This window comes from Lepus europaeus, chromosome 12 (genome assembly GCF_033115175.1).
Source record: "Lepus europaeus isolate LE1 chromosome 12, mLepTim1.pri, whole genome shotgun sequence".
Classification (NCBI taxonomy): Eukaryota; Metazoa; Chordata; class Mammalia; order Lagomorpha; family Leporidae; genus Lepus; species Lepus europaeus.
In genome coordinates this window covers 40,807,240-40,826,862 of record NC_084838.1, presented here as the reverse complement: position 1 = coordinate 40,826,862, position 19,623 = coordinate 40,807,240, and the positions used below count along the sequence as shown (strand labels likewise).

At 41.6% G+C, this 19,623-nt stretch overlaps 1 protein-coding gene across 10 annotated transcripts in view; it reads right to left on the bottom strand.

The window, feature by feature from the left end:
* UBAP2 (ubiquitin associated protein 2) overlaps positions 1-19,623 on the bottom strand; it is a 113,950-nt gene that overhangs the window by 61,153 nt on the left and 33,174 nt on the right. For 7 of the 10 annotated variants that reach the window (XM_062208060.1, XM_062208063.1, XM_062208062.1 and 4 more), the window contains exons 3-6: positions 9,711-9,788; positions 6,947-7,057; positions 4,187-4,340; positions 1,959-2,036 (exon numbers count right to left, since the gene is read on the bottom strand). In XM_062208060.1, the coding sequence (XP_062064044.1) occupies positions 1,959-2,036; positions 4,187-4,340; positions 6,947-7,057; positions 9,711-9,788 (421 nt within the window). Of the gene's footprint in view, positions 1-1,958; positions 2,065-4,186; positions 4,341-6,946; positions 7,058-9,710; positions 9,789-14,321; positions 14,341-19,623 lie in introns of those variants that run through there. The other 3 variants (XM_062208065.1, XM_062208068.1, XM_062208069.1) reach the window with 3 other exon arrangements.

Below are 19,623 nucleotides of genomic sequence, written 5' to 3'. Positions count from 1 at the left end.
CGGGAGGGCACTGGAGGATGGCCCAACAGCTTGGGCCCTGCACCCACATGGGAGATCAGGAGGAAGCACCTGGCTCCTGGCTTCAGATCGGCGCAGCGCACCAGCCATAGCAGCCATTGGGGGGTGAACCAACGGAAAAAGAAGACCTTTCTGTGTCTCTCTCTCACTGTCTAACTCTGCCTGTCAAAAAAAAAAAAAAAAAAAAAAACCAGCAGCTTTGGGGGCAGGCAGCTGCACATCACTGGCACCACATTCCATATCCAACGCCTGGGTTATATTCCTGGTTCCAGTTCCAACCCAGTTTCCTTGTTAATGTGCACTCCAGGAGACAACAAGTGATACTAAGTACAGTATGAGGGCCCCTGCCATGAAGCTGGGAGATCCAGACTGAGTACCTGGCTCCAGGATTTGGCCAAGCCCAGCCATGATTGTTGCAGGCATCTGGGGAGTAAACCAGTGGATCTAAGAACTCTCTCTCACACACACACACACAAATTTAAACATTTTTTAAAATAATAAACACATTACAGGGAAACATTTCTTAAAAAGAAGACAAGGAAAGGAAGGAGAAGGGAAAGAAGGGGAGGGAAGGAAAGGGGAGGAGGAAGGAGACACTGCTTGGGATACTCAGGTCTCATATCAGAGTGTCTGAGCTCGAGCCCCAGCTCCACTTCTGATTCCACCTTCCCACTAATGTGCATCCTGAGAGGTAGCAGTCACTGTCCAAGTACTTAGTTTCCTATCAATCACATGGGAGACCCAGTCTGGCCCATCCCTGGCCAATGCAGGCATTTGGGAAGTGAAGTGACAGACTGAAGATTTCTCTGTCTTCCAAATGAAAAGTGGAAATTAAAAGGTAACATATATTATTTATAAATGGCCAAAGGACTTACACAAACATGTCATGAAAGTGGACATACAAATAAAATCAACAAGTTCATGATAAAATCTCTAGCACTGCTCACCATTGGAGAAATGCAAATCAAAACCACAATGAGATACTCACCTAACACCTGTCACAGTTTAGTGATGACAGGGATACAGAGAAAGTGAACCCCTAAATACTGTTGATAGAAATGTAAATTAGTTACAGCTACTAAAAATAGGGCCGAGACCTCACTTAACAGTTCAAACACCCACATGCCACATCAGAGTGCCAGATTCAAGTCCTCATTCCACACAATCCAGCTTCCTACTACTACTCACCCTGAGAAGTGGCAGATAATGGCTCCAACTACTTGGGTCCCTGCCACCAACATGGGAAACCTGAACTGTTTGACTTCTGGCTTTGGTATGGTTCAGCCCTGGGGGCTGCAGGCACGTGGGAAATAAACTAGCAATAGAAGATTCTCCCTATCCATATGTCTGTCTGCCTTTCAAATAAATTTTAAAAATTCTTGGCCGGTGCCGCGGCTCAATAGGCCAATCCTCTGCCTGAGGCACCAGCACCCCAGGTTCTAATCCCGGTCGGGGCCCCAGATTCTGTCCCGGTTGCTCCTCTTCCAGTCCAGCTCTCTGCTGTGGCCCGGGAGTGCAGTGGAGGATAGCCCAAGTCCTTAGTCCCTGAACCCGCATGGGAGACCAGGAGAAGCACCTGGCTCCTGGCTTCGGATCAGCACGGTGCGCCGGCTGCAGCGGCCATTGGGGGGGTGAACCAATGGAAAAGGAAGACCTTTCTCTCTGTCTCTCTCTCTCATTGTCCTCTCTGCCTGTCCAAAAAAAAATTCTTAAACTGAGTCAGGACTTACTCAGCTCATCTGAAAAGCATCAATAGTTTCTTCAAAATTATATAATCAAAGAGTTCATTCACAGGAATTCACAAATGAATCATAAGACTTTAGAAGACCAGTCATTTTTTGGAGGACACTGCCACCCCTTGTCAGATCAGAGCATAGGAAAGCAATAGCTTGCCTTCATCCATCTGATCACACTCTTCTTTCCCTCTTGTTCTGTCTTACCTCTACCACGTGCTCGCTTGCCACGGTCTGAAGGTTTTTCCCCTTGATTGCAATCAATTCCATTTTCTTCACCTCTAACTAGGAAAAAAAAAAAGAGCAGAAAAATCTACTTTTCTTTCTAAACCTCCTGTATATAACTTTACCAGACACTTAATGGACCCAAGGACAAAATGAAAAAAAATAGCCTAAAAGGAAAGCAAAAATTTCATCAAGGAACTCACATTAATGTAACAGGATAATAAAAACAAAAGGTAACTCAAACACTGAATGACAGTACATCTTCCTCAACTCACAGGTCAAAATTCTGAAAAGAAATTTAGATATACCAGACTGATTTTCCTCTCATCTATATGGACTTGCGCTTCCCTAATATAAATTTCCTTAGAAAACCACTTTCATCATCCAACTAAGTAATCCACCACCAAACTTGCTCATTAGTTACAATGAAAGCCCAAAAAGGTTCAGAATAGCAAAACAGCAATACCGTGAAACACGAAGTCAACCCAGTTTTATTGCTCAGGTTGTTCTAGTTTGCTTTCTTGAAGATGCCGAGAGTCTTTCCTTTTCCTCATCTCTAAACTGGCACTAATAACTCTACAATACAGAGATTTCATGAGACCTTTTGGTATGCTTGCTCCATGCATCACTTTAGGGGCTTACAAAATTCCTTCTCAGAGAGATCTTCTCTGGCAATGCACTTTATTTTCCAAAATTGTCATCTCATTTTCTTTGTTCTTCAAAATTACTGTTTTTAATACCTCCATTAAAATATTAACAAAATATTTTAGGGCCAGCATTGTGGTTTCGTGGATGAAGCCACCATCTATGATGCCAGCATCCCATAAAGGCACAGGTTCAAGTCCCAGTTGCCCCACTTTTGATCTAGCTGCCTCACAACGCACTTTGGAAAGCAGCAGCGCATGTCCCAAGCACTTAGGCCCCTGCCTCAGATGCAGGAGATCTGGATGGAGTTCCAAGGCTTTTACCGTCAGCTTGGCTAAGCCCTGGCTGTTTGTGGCCATTTAGGGAGTGAACCAGCAAATAGAAAATCTCTGTCTCTAATTCTGCCTTTCAAATAAATATTATTTTTAATTTCATTTGTTGTTACATCCCATTTTACCTTAATGAAAGACAAGTTTTAAGAGGGCAAAGATTTTTACCTATTTTAGTCATTTGCTATATACCTGAGGGTGTACAATACATCAATGAAACAAATGAGCTACTGAAGTGATTATGCTAAATTATGTCCCATTCATTCTTAACTTAGTTACCTTGGTATATCTGCACAGTACACAGGATTATTTTAGGTAAATTATGCCAAACCCTAACTCTAATAGAAAGTAATGAGAAAACTGTACTTATTCAACAACTTTCCTGTTAATCTAAATCTCACCTATACCATACATATCAGCAAATTAAGAAAAAAGTCTTTTGCTTTGTTTTATATTTATGTGAAAGGCAGCATTAGAGAAAGGAAAACATAAAGATCTTCTATCCACTGATTCATTCCCCAGATGGCCACAATAGCCGGGCTGGGCCACATCAAATCCAAGAGCCTCATCTGGGTATCCTATGAGGGTTCAGGGTCCCAAGGACCTTCCCAGGCGCATTTGCATTAAAAGTGGAGCAGCCAGTACTGAACCACCACCCATTTGGGACACCTGTGTTGCAAGCAGTGGCTTAACCCACAACAGTACAACACCGGCAGGAAAAAATAGTTTCATACAGGTAGACATCATAGTGCAGAATGCGGGACTGCTGCTGTAGATGCCTACATCCCATATCTGAGTACAAACTTGAGTCCCTAGTACTCTACTTCTAATCTTGCTACTTGTTAATTCATGTGGAAGTAGCAAATGATGGACCAAGTGCTTGGATTCCTCCTACCCTCATGGAAGACCCAGATGGGAGTTCCTGCCTCCAGCCTGGCCCAGTCCTGGCTACTGTGGCCACTTGGGGAATAAACCAGTAGGTGTAGGATCTCTCTCTCTCTCACTCTCCCATTCAAATATACTTTAAAAAAAAAAAAAAGGTTTCAACTAATATTGAATGACACTCTCAAACATGTAATACAACTAACTAGCTGCTGCTCATTATTATTTGTAACTAATAGGACAAATTGTGAATTAAAGAAATGGAAATGGACTCATAAACATTCTTAGAACTAGCCTTTCAGCTTTTCGAATGTATGCAGACTTATAACAGGTTGAAGGGAAGTCCGTACTTACACTCTCTGCCACGATTACCACCTCGTCCTTTCCTGTTGGTGTTGCCACGTCCTCGACTTGGTTCTTTCTCATTTCTTTTCTCTCTATTTTCTTTGTTTTCTGAACTTTCTTTTCCTAAATTTTTCTTCTTCCCCCCTACAGTCTCCCAGGAAGTCTATTGAAGAGAAAAGGTATGATTAAGAGTAGTCATTCAAAGCGCATACAATCTGAGCATGCATGCATCCTAATATCCTGTGACATGTAGCTAACTGGCTTTCTATTCTATACTAATTCTTTTCCATGTAGTTCTAAAACTGTTTTTTTTTTAAGGTTTTTACTTGCTTATTTGAGAAGTAGAATTACAGAAAAAGAGAGGGAGAGACAGAGAGAAAGGCCTTCCATCTGCTGGTTCACTTCCCCAAATGGCTGCAACAGTTGGAGCTGGGCAGAACCAAAGGCAGGAGCTTCCTCTGGGTCTCCCAGGTGGGTAGAGGGGCCCAAGCACTTGGGCCATCTTCTGCTGCTTTTCCAGGCCATAACAGAAATGTGGATCAGAAAAGGAGCAGCCAGAACTTGAACCGGTTCCCACATGGGATAGGCACCCACTATGCTACAACACCAGCCCCTCTGCTATTTTTTGATAAAGGTGACTAATCTGCTAACCCCCTGCTGCTAGATAGAGCAAATAATTAAAGCCATTAGCTGACCTGGCAACATACAGTTTTCCCACTAGACAGCCACTTCCCAAGCTCCTGCTCTATACCACCCCAACATGAGCCAAATAATTATGGAAGATTACCAAAAGAAGCTACGGCAACATTCATCATTCCTATTTTAGTACTTACAGAATGGGTCTGAAGAAACTCTGAGACATATTTTAGTAATCAGGAAAGCAAGTTTCAAAGCCAATTAGTTCACCCTTTCAGTTTTACCTTGAACTACCAACACAAACAACATACTAAAAATAAACAAGTAGGTTGATACAAGAGACTGACAACTCAAAACAATTTTCTCACCCAAACAAAACATGAAGATGAAGCCAGAGGCTCAGCATTTAGGATCATATTCCCTATTTTGCTCTGTAATAACTACTGTTACAGGAGAAAAACAAATTCATCCTTAAAAATATTGTGGACAATTCCATGTTAACACCTTTCCAACGCAGAAACTTTGTTCCAAAAGACCCTGGCGAAGAGTAAGGTTAGCCAACAAGGCAAGACAAGACAAGACGTATTTGTCTTCACGGGTTTATGAAACACTCTTGCTCCTAGCAACCCTACAGTGTTTACATTCTGTCACCCTCACTCAAATTAACTGTACCTCAGTCAAGGAAACGGTTGTTACAGCTGGTTAGCCATGGCTGTTGTAGTCAACAACCAGGTAAGAAACAGTGCAATCAGAATTTAAAAATATTGCCAACAGAATGGTCCTGAACCAACCAGGATTTCACAAGGAATCTGCCTCTGTACCTCCATTCTCCCCACCCCTCCTCCGGCCCCTAGACTACTAACCTCTAAACAATGTACTCTTCTACAGCTGTATTTAGGCTCTAATTTGCTGTTTTCTCCTCTTGGGAAAACAAAGTCAGTTCTGGCCAGCATTATAAAATGTCTATGTTCAAGGGGTAACCAAAGAAATGATTTTTATGTAACATTTCAGCATTATTCTCTAATACTTAGCCCACAACCATCTGCTTTGGATTCACTGCACACAGAAACTGAAACTGGAAACCCTGACAAGGAGGCACTTGTTGATGTCTTCACCTTTGTATCCTCTTTTAGGTGAATCACCAGATGTTTCTCTATTCTCTGAAATGACTCCCTCAACCTAAAAATTCAAATAAAAGTCTGAACAATCTACACATAGAAATCCAAGATTAGGGCTAACAACTGCCTAGTGAAGCTTTAGTAGCATCATTCCTAAAACCAAAAGGAAGTGTTAGTTTACCTATACATTTATTAAATGTTAAACAAAATTTATTTTCTTATTATAATGTATCTGTGTGTGTCTGTAACAAACTGTCCTGAGAATGTGTCTGTAGAATGTCCACACATAAGGAGATGTACCAGCACATCCTGATTTTCTATTAGTCTCGAGTTACAAGTTAGAAGTGAAGAAATATGAGTGAAGCCAAGAGAAGTTTTTTTCACGAGGTAAAAATGTCCATCAGCTGAAAGAATTTTGCAAACTATGGAACGGTAGAATAGATGACCAAGTTCTCTTGCAAGTATTCTGATTCTACACAAAGAAACATACATAACAACAACAACAAAGTCATTTCAGGTTCTTCTTTCTGAAACTTAAAAAAACAAATATGGCATGACAGTGATAGACCCTCAACCCTTACTCTCAATGAAGGTGAAGTTCAAAATGCAATCAATACAGGGTGCCAGTGCTGTGGCATAGCAGGTTAAGCCATGGTCAGCAGCACCAGCATCCCATATGGGTGCTGGTTCCAGTTCTGGCTGCTCTACTTCTGATCCAGCTCCCTGCTAATGTGCCTAGGAAAGCAGCAGAAGATGGCCCAAGAAGTTGGGCCCCCACTCCCTTTTAAGAGACCCAGATAAAGTTCCTGAATCTGGGCTTTGGCCTGGACCAGCCTTGGCTAGTTGCAACCATTTGGGGGAGTGAACCAGTGGATGGAAGTTCTCTGTGCCTCTCCCTCCCTCTCTCTCTCTGTGTGACTTTGAAAAAACTAAATAAATAAACCTAAAAAAAAAAAAAATGCAATACAGAGTTGAAGACAAATCTTAGCACTGCAAATCAATTAGTAATATTTACCGTGTCTGAATTCCCTTCCAGCAATATGTTGATAGCTTTGTTCACATCTCCATTACAGTCATGTAGGGCCACTATGCATTCATCTTGATTTTTTCCCGTCACTTCCATAAGCTAATGAAAGTATCAAAAAATGGTTAGATGGGACCAAAAAATGGAACATGATATAGAGCTGCTTCTATGCAAATACAGAAATTATGCAATCCTGCTACATGAAGATGGCAACGTCCAAACTGAATTTACAACCTAAGAATGTTTGTTTTCCTGTGGCTACCTAACCCATGTCCTTTCAGTAATACTGATAGAATTAAACTACAAATCAACTCTGTTCCAAGGTAACCATGTATCTATCAGTTTATTAATCAGTACCAAATACCTAAGTATACCCCAAAATCAGGTATCTAACTACTCACACTTCATTCAATGGCACAGAATTCCCAAACTTTGGAATTACAATATTAATGAGACTACATAAGTATATGGAAAAATATATTGGAAAAATCCAATCTAAATATTTTCACAGGGATGACCTTCCTTACATTAGTTATATTGCTTGGAATAGAATATCTCACATAGATTTTCTCAAAGAGCTTCAACAGGGTGCTGTGTTTCAAGTAATCAAAGAAATCTCAGTATGTTCCCTTAGCAAGGGAGACTAAGTGACTTAACATTTTCATTAATAGAACAGACACAGATTAGACCCAACAGGCTTCCCAAATATCACTTAAGTATCTGTTGTGTTTTAACTACTTTTAACTATTTTAATATGTACCAGCTGAAGTTCATAAAGCTCGACTCCAATGAGACCATAGCTGTGGAGCAGCAGGTTAACACCCTGGCCTGAAGTGCCGGCATCACATATGGATGCCACACTGCTCCACTTCCCATTCCGCTCTCTGCTATGGCCTGGGAAAGCAGTAGAAGATGGCCCAGGTCCTTGGGCCCCTGCACCTGCATGGGAGACCCGGAAAAAGCTCCCGGCTCCTGGCTTCAGATTGGCACAGCTCCAGCCATTGCGGCCACTTGGGGAGTGAACCAGCAGATGGAAGACTTCCCTCCTTCCCTCTCTCTCTTTCTCTCTCTGCCTCTCCTCTCTCTGTAACTCTTTCAAATAAATAAATAAATCTTTAATAAATAAATAAATAACTGTATTGCCCAACAGTCCAAATAAACTTAAAAAAGAAAAAGGCCGGTGCTGTGGCTTAACAGGCTAATCCTCCGCCTTGCGGCGCCAGCACACCAGGTTCTAGTCCCGGTTGGGGTGCCAGATTCTATCCCGGTTGCCCCTCTTCCAGGCCAGCTCTCTGCTATGGCCCGGGAATGCAGTGGAGGATGGCCCAAGTGCTTGGGCCCTGCACCCACATGGGAGACCAGGAGAAGCACCTGGCTCCTGGCTTCGGATCAGCGAGATGCGCTGCCGCAGCGGCCATTGGAGGGTGAACCAACGGCAAAAAGGAAGACCTTTCTCTCTGTCTCTCTATGTCTCTCTCTCTCTCACTATCCACTCTGCCTGTCAATAAAAAATAAATAAAAATAAAAAAATAAACTTAAAGAAAAAAGTTCGACTCCAACATTTTAAATGATATGTCTAAATTCATAAAGCTAATCAACAGCAAAGCATATCTAGAACCCAGGTCTCCTGATATCATAATCCAAGCCCTTCTCATTACCAATATTCTGTTGTACTATTAAGATAAAAGGAAAGAGAATTTGTTATTTTCCAAATTTGCATAGATCTCATTCAAGGAAATGGATTCTATGATTTTTAATGAATATTTTTTGTGACGTTCCAAAAACCTACTATTAGCCTGATATCGGCAACTATAAGTAAGAACAGACAGTTCACATAATTTTTTTTTTTTTATTTGACAGAGTTAGACAGTGAGAGAGAGACAGAGAAAGGTCTTCCTTCTGTTAGTTCACCCCTAAAATGGCTGCCACGGCCGGCGCACTGCGCCGATCCAAAGCCAGGAACCAGGTGCTTCCTCCTGGTCTCCCATGCAGGTGCAGGGCCCAATCACTTGGGCCATCCTCCACTGCCCTCTCGGGCCACAGCAGAGAGCTGGACTGGAAGAGGAGCAACTGAGCCTCAAACCCAGAGCCCATATGGGATGCCAGTGCCACAGGCTGAGGATTAACCAAGTGAGCCACGGCACCAGCCCCGAGAGTTCACATAATAAAGCACTAATGTACACTGTAGGAAACTCAGTTACTGGAAGATAATGTGTTCCAAGTACTGGAATATCAGACCCTGAGGCAGAGGGCACAGCCTGATTTCTAGAATCTCAAAGGCAAAGTTAGTTACTAATGAAGGGTTCAAAATTAAGATTACATTATCAAATAGACCTATTACTAAAGCTGTAAATGAAGACATTACCCTGACAATTTCACATGTTCCCAATGAAAGTCTGGAATCACACCCATGTTTGAAATGACAATTAAGCAAAATATTCTGAGAATGTACCAAATGTTAAATATATTTTCTGTGCACAGGTATATAGAAAGTGGCATTGTGCCTTCACAAATGTGTAGCCCAAAGTTCCATGTAATCACTAGTAACTAAAAAATACTCTGAACAGGATGAACATATCCAGTTCCTTCACCTGGTTACCTTAAAGTATTTATTCACAAGTAAAAATCCAATACATAGACATGAATGGAGACTAAGAGCCATACTTTAAAAATGAAATCCTCGGTGAAATAATTTGTTGAAGCACAGTAACAATACATTACAAACAATGATACTATCCTTCTGCCAAATACACACCTGCTTAACCTTAGCTTCAAAATCCGAATCATTCTTATCAAAGATCACTTGGGCGAGGCGCATCTGTTCAGCTGTTGCCTGCAAAACACATACAATTATTAAAAACATGAGGACCAAAGACATGTTACTTTCCAAAATCTGGACCAAAAAAAGCTCTCAAGCACTACAGCACCTCAATGAACAGAAATACTGATTGATTTTAAAAAGCTGGGGGGAAAACAGCCTGGCATTGTGTAGTGAGTTAAGCTGCTACCTGCAAAGCTGGCATCCTATATGGGTACCAGTTCATGTCTCAAATGCTGCACTTCCAATCCAGCTCCCTGCTAACCATCTGGGAAAAGCAGCAGCAGATGGCCCGGCCTAAGTGCTTGTGTCCCTTCTATCCACGGAGGAGTCGGGATGAAGTTCCTGGTTCTGGCTTCAGCCTGAACCAGCCTGGGCCATTGCAGCCATGTGGGGATTGAACTATCAGATGGCAGATCTTTATTTATCTCTCCCTATCTCTTTAACTCTGCTTTTCAAATAATCAATCTTTTACTATAAAAAGGCAGGTGGGGTTTACACTTCTCTGGAAGACTGATAAGTATCAAATCAAGGAACATAAAGGACCAATCCTTTGGAGAAATGGTGTAAGGTCCTTCTCCTCTTCACAGGTCATGAGGCTTATCTGAATTTTCTTTCTCTTGGGGAGGCAGGGAACCAGGACAAGAGAAAGCAACAGACAATGAAGCCCAGACTCAGGCTTAGAATCAGCCCTGGCATCAAACCAAAAAAAAACTCTGCTACTAAAAGCAAAAAAGCATCTCAGTAAGTTCTGAAGAAACAAACTTGTTTTTTGCTAAACAGAAAATATTTAAGTTGATATTTATTAAACAAAAATTTTAAAACTTTTCAGTTACACAAAAAATTTTCTGGGACCACGTTTGTGGTGTAGTGTATTAAGCCACCACTTGCAACACCAGCAACCCATATGGGCGCTAGTTCAGTCCCAGATGCTATACTTCCAACATAGCTCCCTGCCACCCACACAAGAGACCCAGTGAAGCTCCTGGCTTCAGCCTGGCCCAGCACTGGCCATTGTGGCCATCTTGGGAGTGAACCAGCAGATGAAGAACCCCTGTCCTCACCTACCTCTCTCTAAGTCTTTCAAAAAATAAATCTTATTAAAAAAAAAAACTTGAGTCACTATTACAGAAAACTCCTTCCAGTAAATTTTTTCAATCAAAATTCTGTTTTTTAATGAAAACACTAAATGCTTGAGGTTTCCATGGAAATACAAATAAGTTATAAAAAAGAAAAGTCATGGGGCCAGCGCTGTGGCATAGCAGGTAAAGCTGCCATATGGGCGCCGGTTCAAGTATGGGTTCTCTACTTCTGATCCCACTTTCTGCTATGGCCTGGGAAAGCAGCAGAAGATGGCCCATGTTCTGGGGCCCCTGCATCTGCATGGGAGACTCTGAAGAAGCTCCTGGCTCCTGGCTTTGGATTGGCCCAACTCTGGCTGCTGTGCCCAACTGGGGAGTGAACCAGCAGATGGAAAACCTTTCTCTCTCTCTCTCTGCCTCTCCTTCACTCTCTGTGTGTAACTCTGCCTTTCAAATAAATAAACAAATCTTTAAAATACAAAAAATCATTCTTTTGAAGAATGACTTAATAGTAACACATCAATTTGGATTCTTAATTTTTACAAAGTACCGATAATGACCACAGAGAAATTAGGTAAAGCATATAATGGGATTCTCTGTACTATCTCTCCAATTTTCTAGAAAATCTAGAATTACATCTAAATAGTTTTAAGAAAAAGTTACCCTTGTTAACTAAAGTCTATACTAACTCTCAACACAAATATCTTAAGAAGAATAGAGCAGAAAGACCACAAGGACCTAAAGAACAGCTTTTCTTTTCAGCTTTTTAATATATACATATTCATTTTGAATGAGGACTAAGGTGCGGAGGAGGTCGTTTTTTTTCCATTACACAACACTTTGCACAAGGCCCTCACAGTCCATGTGGGTGGGTGATTGCGCAACCTGCAGCTGTTTGGGCCTATTTCGGCCAATCTAATAGTCAATCCCATCATTCCTATCTATGCCAGCTGTGACCCCAATTTTCCTGCTACAGTGCTGCTAAGGGACGCAGAAAGATTGTCAGAAACTGTGGCCACACCCACTGACAGTTTTACCTCAATCCTTCCCAGTATAAATTAAGAGTCTAACTCTCCTTGTTCCAACCTGCACATCAGGCCATCATTTCCACAACCCAGTACTACAGTCCAGAGGACCAACAGCATCATGCCTGGATGAGATAAAAGGGAAACCCAACAGGGAAGATGAGCTCCGGAAACACGGCATTGCTGGGATGGAATTTGGGTTTGGAGAAACAAAAACCTTTTCTGAATGAAAGTAGGACTAGTACCAATAACCTTCCACTCCTGTAGTCTCAAGCTTAAAAAAATGGACACTATGTTCAAAAACATTCTACAGAAAGATGTATACTGATCCAGCAGTAAATAAGAAAGCCTACTTTCTCCAAACCTTCTTGAAAATGGGTATTCTCAATTAGAAAAAGGCATTTTAATCAGAACGTTCTCTTTAATTTCTGAAATTAATAGTAATGGTAAACTTACAAAAATACAGGATGAATAAAATACGGTAAGATAAAGACATAACAGGGAGAGCAGTAGAGTTAAAACATTCCTATTTTATTTTATTTCATTTTTTATTTTTGACAGGCAGAGTGGACAGTGAGAGAGAGACAGAGAAAAAGGTCTTCCTTTGCCGTTGGTTCACCCTCCAATGGCCGCCGCGGTAGGCGCGCTGCGGCCGGCGCACTGCACTGATCCGATGGCAGGAGCCAGGTGCTTCTCCTGGTCTCCCATGGGGTGCAGGGCCCAAGGACTTGGGCCATCCTCCACTGCACTCCCTGGCCACAGCAGAGAGCTGGCCTGGAAGAGGGGCAACCGGGACAGGATCGGTGCCCCGACCAGGACTAGAACCCGGTGTGCCGGCGCTGCAAGGCGGAGGATTAGCCTAGTGAGCCGTGGCGCCGGCTAAAACATTCCTATTTTATAACCAACATAATGGACATTGTTTCAGACAAAGAAGGAATATGAGTTCTAAGGAGGAATGTTTGATGAGAAGCAGCTTTTTTTTTTCCTTAAGATTTATTTTATATTTGAAAAGTAGAATGACAGGGAGAGACAAAGAGATCTTCTATCTGCTGATTCATACCCCAAATGGCCACAACAGGTGGGGCTGAGACAATCAGAAACCAGAAGCCAAGAGCCAGCCAGGAATTCTATCCAGTTCTCCCATGTGAGTGGCACAAACTCGAACACTTGAGTCATCTGCTGCTGCTTTCCAGGTTCACTAGCAGGAGCTAGAATGGAAGCAGAGTAGCCAGGACTGAAGCCTGTACTCTGATATGGGATGGGGACATCCCAAGTGACAGTTTACCCTCTATGCCACAACCCTCACCCAAGGAGAAACTGACTAATTGCATCTAGTTTCAAAGAGTCTCCCCAGAGACAGACTGTTAGTTGTTAAAAGAAACACAGTAACAAAAAAATAAAGAAAACGGACAAAATCTGGGCTAACAGCTAAAAATCAACAGCATCAATGAGCAACAGATCAACATGACTCCAGCGGTGGCTCTCTAGGAAATACTTAGTATCATTTATGTGGTATTCCCACTGGAGAGCCATAGTCTGAATCTAATCATGAGGAACCAGAGAGTCACAAACTGAAGAACATTTTAGACAATAAAATATTTTTATCATTTAAAATTACAAAGGAAATATTTTATACAATAACATATTTCTTCAAACTCGCCAATATTTAGAGTGGGCAGTAAGCCTAGTAAATAAGATACCAGTTAAGAAGCCCAGACCCCACACGACAGTGCCTGAGATTACCAGCTCCAACCACTGACTGCAACTTCCATCCAGTTCAGACCCTGGGAGGCAGCAGCTGGGTTCCTGCCAGACCTGTGGGAGTGTTCATGAATCCTAGCTTGGGCCCTGGTCAAGGCTGCAGGCCATGGGAAGTGAACCAGCAGATCTGAGAGTGCTATCCTTCTCAGTTTTTATCTCTTCCCCCTTCCCTCAAATAAATAAAAATGTTAAAAATAAATGAATGAGGGCAGAGCTGTGGCACAGCAGCTAAAGCCGCCGCCGCCTGCAGTGCCAGCATCCCATATGGCACCGGTTCGAGTCCTGGCTGCTCCACTTCTCATCCAGCTCTCTGCTATGGCCTGGGAAAGCAGTAGAAGATGGCCCAGTTCCTTGGGACCCTGCACCCGCATGGGAGACCCAGAAGAAGTTCCAGTCTCCTGACTTTGGATCCGCACAGCTCCAGCCACTTTGGCCAACTGGGGAGTGAACCAGCGGATGGAAGACCTCTCTCTCTCTCTGCCTCTCCTTCTCTCTCTGTGGAACTCTTTCAAATAAATAAATAAACCTTTTAAAAAAATTTTAAAAATTGGAGAAAGTACAATACATAAGAAATACATAAGCAATACATGCAAATATTAAAAAGGAAGACAGTAGAGAATCTCTTCAAGACGGAACAAATTCAGGTGCCATGAAAGGCTGTAGCTAGCAGTTGCACCAACCTGACATCTGGGTTGACTCTGGCTGCCACTTTTTCAACTGAAGGTCATCTCTATCAAGTATAATATGTTATTAAGGCCATTAATTGAGGTCACCTTATAGTCATATATTAAGACTACCATACAGAAAAGATCACATACTTTGACAGAAGAAAGCAAAAGACAAATTATTAAACCTTAGCAAAGTAATTAATTTACTACAGACAACAAAACATTAGCTGTTTAATGCTAGGAGTGACAGCTGATGATGGTTCCCAGAATAGTGAAACATTATATGGAAGCAAACTACAAAAAACAAACATGGTTGTTCCTAAATCTGTATAAATGAAATATATGAAACTTGCATAACTTAAAAAAAAGTATTGTATGAGATCTCTGTTGGGTAAAAGGAATGCAAACATTTATCTGGTCCACACACAAGATGCTTCTTGCTTTCTGATTAATTGTGACTAGTAATGGTAAAGAATGAAGTCCTTAAAAAAAAAAAAAAAAAAAAAAGAATAAAGCCCTTAGTCTGATCTTCCTCCTACAAAATGGGTCAAACTGAATAAATCAATATCCTTGCAAAAAGGATACAGAAAATATTTGATTAGATATTTGCTGTATCTATTGACGTCAAGAATAGTCACAAGTTCTAAATCCATAAAATTGTTACAGGTATGTTACAGATATGGAGACACATCTTGTTGCTCCAGTAAAGCATTTAAAAATTTAGTGCATTGAATCCTGATGTTGCTGACCAGGAATATTTATAAAAACAAATCAGCATCTATGGAGGGTCCTGAAGGTAAAAGAAGCCACCCCGATTTCTCCAAGTCTAGAACTATTCATATAAATAAAACTATTCATATAAATAAAACAATGCTGGACAGGAGACATTGGGGTAATAGGAGGGAACAAACTGTAGAAGTACTGTTATTCCTATGTGCATAAGGGGGGCTGATTTTTTTTTTAAAGATTTATTTATTAATTTGAAAGTCAGAGTTACAGAGAGAGAAGGGGAGAGAGATCGATCTTCCATCTGCTGGTTCATTCCCCAAATGGCCACAAAATGTTGCTGGGGCTAGGCCAGACCAAAGCCAGCAGCTTCTTCCAAATCTCCAAAGTCGGTAGAAGGGCCTAAGGCCTTAGGCCATCTTCCTCTGCTTTTCCCAGACCATTAGCAGGTTGCCAGTGGAGCAGCCAGGACATAAACCGGTGCATATTTGGGATGCAGGCATTAACTATTAAATTCTGAGGTAATTTACCTTTAAAATTAAAAAAAAATAATAAAATAAAAAATTCAGGACCAAAGGTTTGGAGGAGCAGTCAAGGTACCACTTGGGATATTCGCATCACATGTCATCATGCCTGGTTTCTGTAACTATACTTATGATCAAGCTTCCTACTAGCGTATAGTGTGGGAGGCAGCAGATGATGGCTGAAGTACTTGGGTCCAGGTCACCCATATAACAGACCCAGATTAAAATCCAGACTCCTGGGTTCCTTCTGGCCTAGACCAAGTTTTAGCAACTGAATCAGCAAATGGAAGTGCTCTCTCACTCTCTTTCAATTAAAAATGAAAATAATCTTTTAAAAATGTCAAAGCCCTGCCCATTGACCAGTTCTACAAATAACCAAACCACAGTAATAATGAACACCCCCACTAATCAGATTAAAGTCATCAAATATAATTTCTTAGTAAAAGAAACCAAGGCTCCTTACAGCAACAGCTGATTCCATGGTCAAAGCAGAAGACGTACATCCTTAGTGTGCAGTATCTTGTCATATCAGTTTGTGAAGACACTATTAATGATTACCAGGACCAAGGCCAAAGGCATTTAAGAACCAACTTAAAGAGATCTGAACTCACCAAAGATGAGTACTGAAATTCAAAAGGGCAAACAAGTGGAAATACAGGAAACCTACCAAATGTTTAAATACATTACTATACAACTACTTTTTTAAGTTTATTTACTTGACAGGCATAGTTACAGAGAAAGAAGAAAAAGAGAGAGAGAGATCTTCCACCTGCTGGTTCACTCTCCAAATGGCCACAATGGCCAGGAGCTTCTTCCAGGTCCCCCAGGTGAGTGCAAGGGCACAAACTCTTGGCCATCTTCTGCTGCTTTCCCAGGGACATTAGTAGGGAGCTGGATGAGAAGTGGAGCAGCTGGGAATCAAACCAGTGTCCATATGGGATGCCTGCATCACAAGCGGTAGCTTTACCCACTACACCACAACAGCCTCTACAATGAAAGTTTTTAAAAAGATTTCTATATACTTACTGGAAAGGCAGAATTACAGAGAGGGAGGAAGGGAGAGATATCTTCCATCCGCTGGTTACACCCCAAATGACCACAATAGCCAGGATTGGGCCAAGCCAAAAATAGGGGCCTGAAACTCTATCCAGGTCTCCCACATGGGTTGTAAGGGCCCAAGCACTCAGGCCATCCTCTGCTGCTCTCTCAGGCACATTAACAGAGATGAATAGAAGTGGAGCAACTGGCACACTAACCAGCACTCACATGGGTTGCCAGGGTCACAGGCAGTGGCTTTAACATGCTGAATCACAATGCTAGCCCCTATAATGACATTTTTTAAAATGCAAATTATTCACCATTGAGGATGGAGGACAACCAATTTATTAGCTTAAAAACAAATGAGTTATGGGATGGGCTTTGTGCTGCAGAAGGTTAAGCCATAGCTTGAGATAACCCATATCAAATTGAAGTTCTTGTTGGAGTTCCAGCTACTCTGTTTCTGAACCAACTTTCTGCTGATGTATCCTGGAAGGCAGCAAGTAATGGCTCAAGTGCTTAGGAACCTACAACCCACATGGAGGACACGAATGAAATTCTGGGCTCCTGCCTTCAAAATAGCTCATTTCTGGATGTTGTGGGCATTTGTGGAGGAAGGAAGAAGATGGAAAATCTAGCTCTTTCTCTTTTGAATATGGAGCCCAGCGCTGTAGCTAAGAAGGTTAAGCTGCCACCTGCAATGCTGACATCTCATTTGAGTGCAGGTTCAAATCCCAGCTGCTCCATTTCCAATCCAGCTCCCTACAAATCCACCTGGGAAAGCAGTGAAAGATGGCCCAAATGCTTGGGTCCCGACCACCTACATGGGAGATCCAGATGGAATTCCTGGCTCCTAGCTTGTGCCTGGCCCATCCTCAAATATTGCAGCCCTATCTATCTGCTTTTCAAATAAATAAGGAAGAGGTATTGTACCATAGTGAGTGAAGCTGCTGCCTGCAATGCGGGCATCCCATATGGGCAGCGGTTCATGCCCCAGCTGCTCCACTTCCCATCCAGCTCCCCACTGACAGCCTTGGAAAAGCAGCAGAGGATAACTTGAGTACTTAGGCCCCTGCCACCCCTGTGGGAGACTCAGATGAAGCTCCTAGATTTGGCCTGGCTAAGCCCTGGCCATTGCAGCCATCTGGAGAGTGAACCAGAGGAATGAAAGATCTCTCTCCCTCTCTCTGTAACTCTGCCTTTCAAATAAATAAATAAGTCTTAAAAATAAGCAACTAAATCGTTAAAAAAATATTTTTCAAAGAATTAACAAAAAAGTGCTTGATCAGTCAACATAACCACAACAAAGTTTCTAAGGGCAGAATAGTTATCAATGATAATATTTGTTGAGGGGGATGGCCTGGGGCTTCTATGTGTTTCTATATTTTCATTCTGATTATATTTCATTCATTACCATATATAAGGTAAATACAAATTACTCATTTATTTAAAGACTTAAGATTTTTAGCTTAAGTACTATGACTAAAATTGTGTATGCATTTCTCTTCAGTGATAACATCTGCTTTATCCTAAAAGACAGCTTCTCAAAGCACAACTGATAACACTTAACAACCATTTAACTAGCACAGTATTCAACACTAGCAATGCTAGCATATCAATGAAATCAAAGTTTTTAATCACAACTTTAAATACTTTGTACCTTCGTAAAAAGCCTACTCTGGTCAAGAAGAAAATTCACTTGATATACAATTTAATAGTCAATATACAAAGCACCAAACATAACTTAATAGTATAATAGGAAAGTTACCAGGCTGAGCTCTAGGAAGTGTCAAGAGGTCTGTACAGCTTGGGGGAAAAAAGGAAAAAGCAGGATCAACTGGTAATTCTAGGTTAAGCAATGTTAGCGCACCCTCCCCTATGGAAAGCATTAGAGACATCCACTAGGACAACTCTCAAATTGAAACTCTTGCCAAGAAAACCAATGTTTTACTCTTATCCTCTGGATCTCACATCCATTCACATGGCTTATATTAAGCTAAGCTGCTTTCAAAATAAAAAGTGTGTTGACGGCTATTCTGATGGAGCCAAATGGTTTTTTTTTTTTTTTTGGATCTGCCACCTAGAATACTTGCAAAATATAATGGAGATCAATTTGATAAAACATCCTCATACCTGTCAAAGATAAGCATTATTAGTGTACTAAGCTCTTTTCTCTAATGTTCAGTAGGTTTCTATATAATGTCCAATAATTTTCTATCTAGAGATTGTGGAAGAAAGGTATTCAGTTAATTATTTGTAGTGCTCTTCAAACCTTTGAGTAAATTTCAAAAACAATGTTTTCCAAAAACTGAAGTTCAGAGAAATTTAAATAACTCATCTAATTAGTAAAATGGCAAACTCAGGACACAAACCCAGGTTTTAGATGCAAAAGAGATGTCTTTCATTATACAACTTGGACAGGTTATCTTCAAACTCTTCTAATACTGGAATTTTAAAACTCGACAAAACAGAACATTTCACTGAATAAAGCCCTTCCCAATGTAAGGTTACTCACTTAGAAAATACTCCCCTGAGGGCTGATGCAGTGGTGCATCAGATTAAGATGCTGCCTGCTGGCATCCCATAACCTACTGCGCTGTGACACAGTAGGTTAATCATCCACCTGCGGCACTGGCATCCCACGTGGGCACCGGTTCTAGTCCCGGCTGCTCCTCTTCCAATCCAGCTCTCTGCTGTGGCCTGGGAAAGCAGTACAAGATGGCCCAAATGCTTGGGCTCCTACACCCGCATGGGAGACCAGGAAGAAGCTCCTGGCTCCTGGCTTAGGATCGGTGCAGCTCCAGCCATTGAGGGCATTTGGGGAGTGAACCAAAGGAAGGAAGACCTTTCTGTCTCTCCCTCTCACTGTCTGTAACTCTATCCTTAAATAAATAAATAAAATCTTAAAAAAAAAAAAAAAAAAAAAAGAACACCAGTTCAAGTCTCAGCTGCTCTGCTTCCCATCCAACTCCCTGTTAATGCACCTGGGAAAGCAGAAGTTGGTCCAAGAGTTTGGGCCCCTGCTA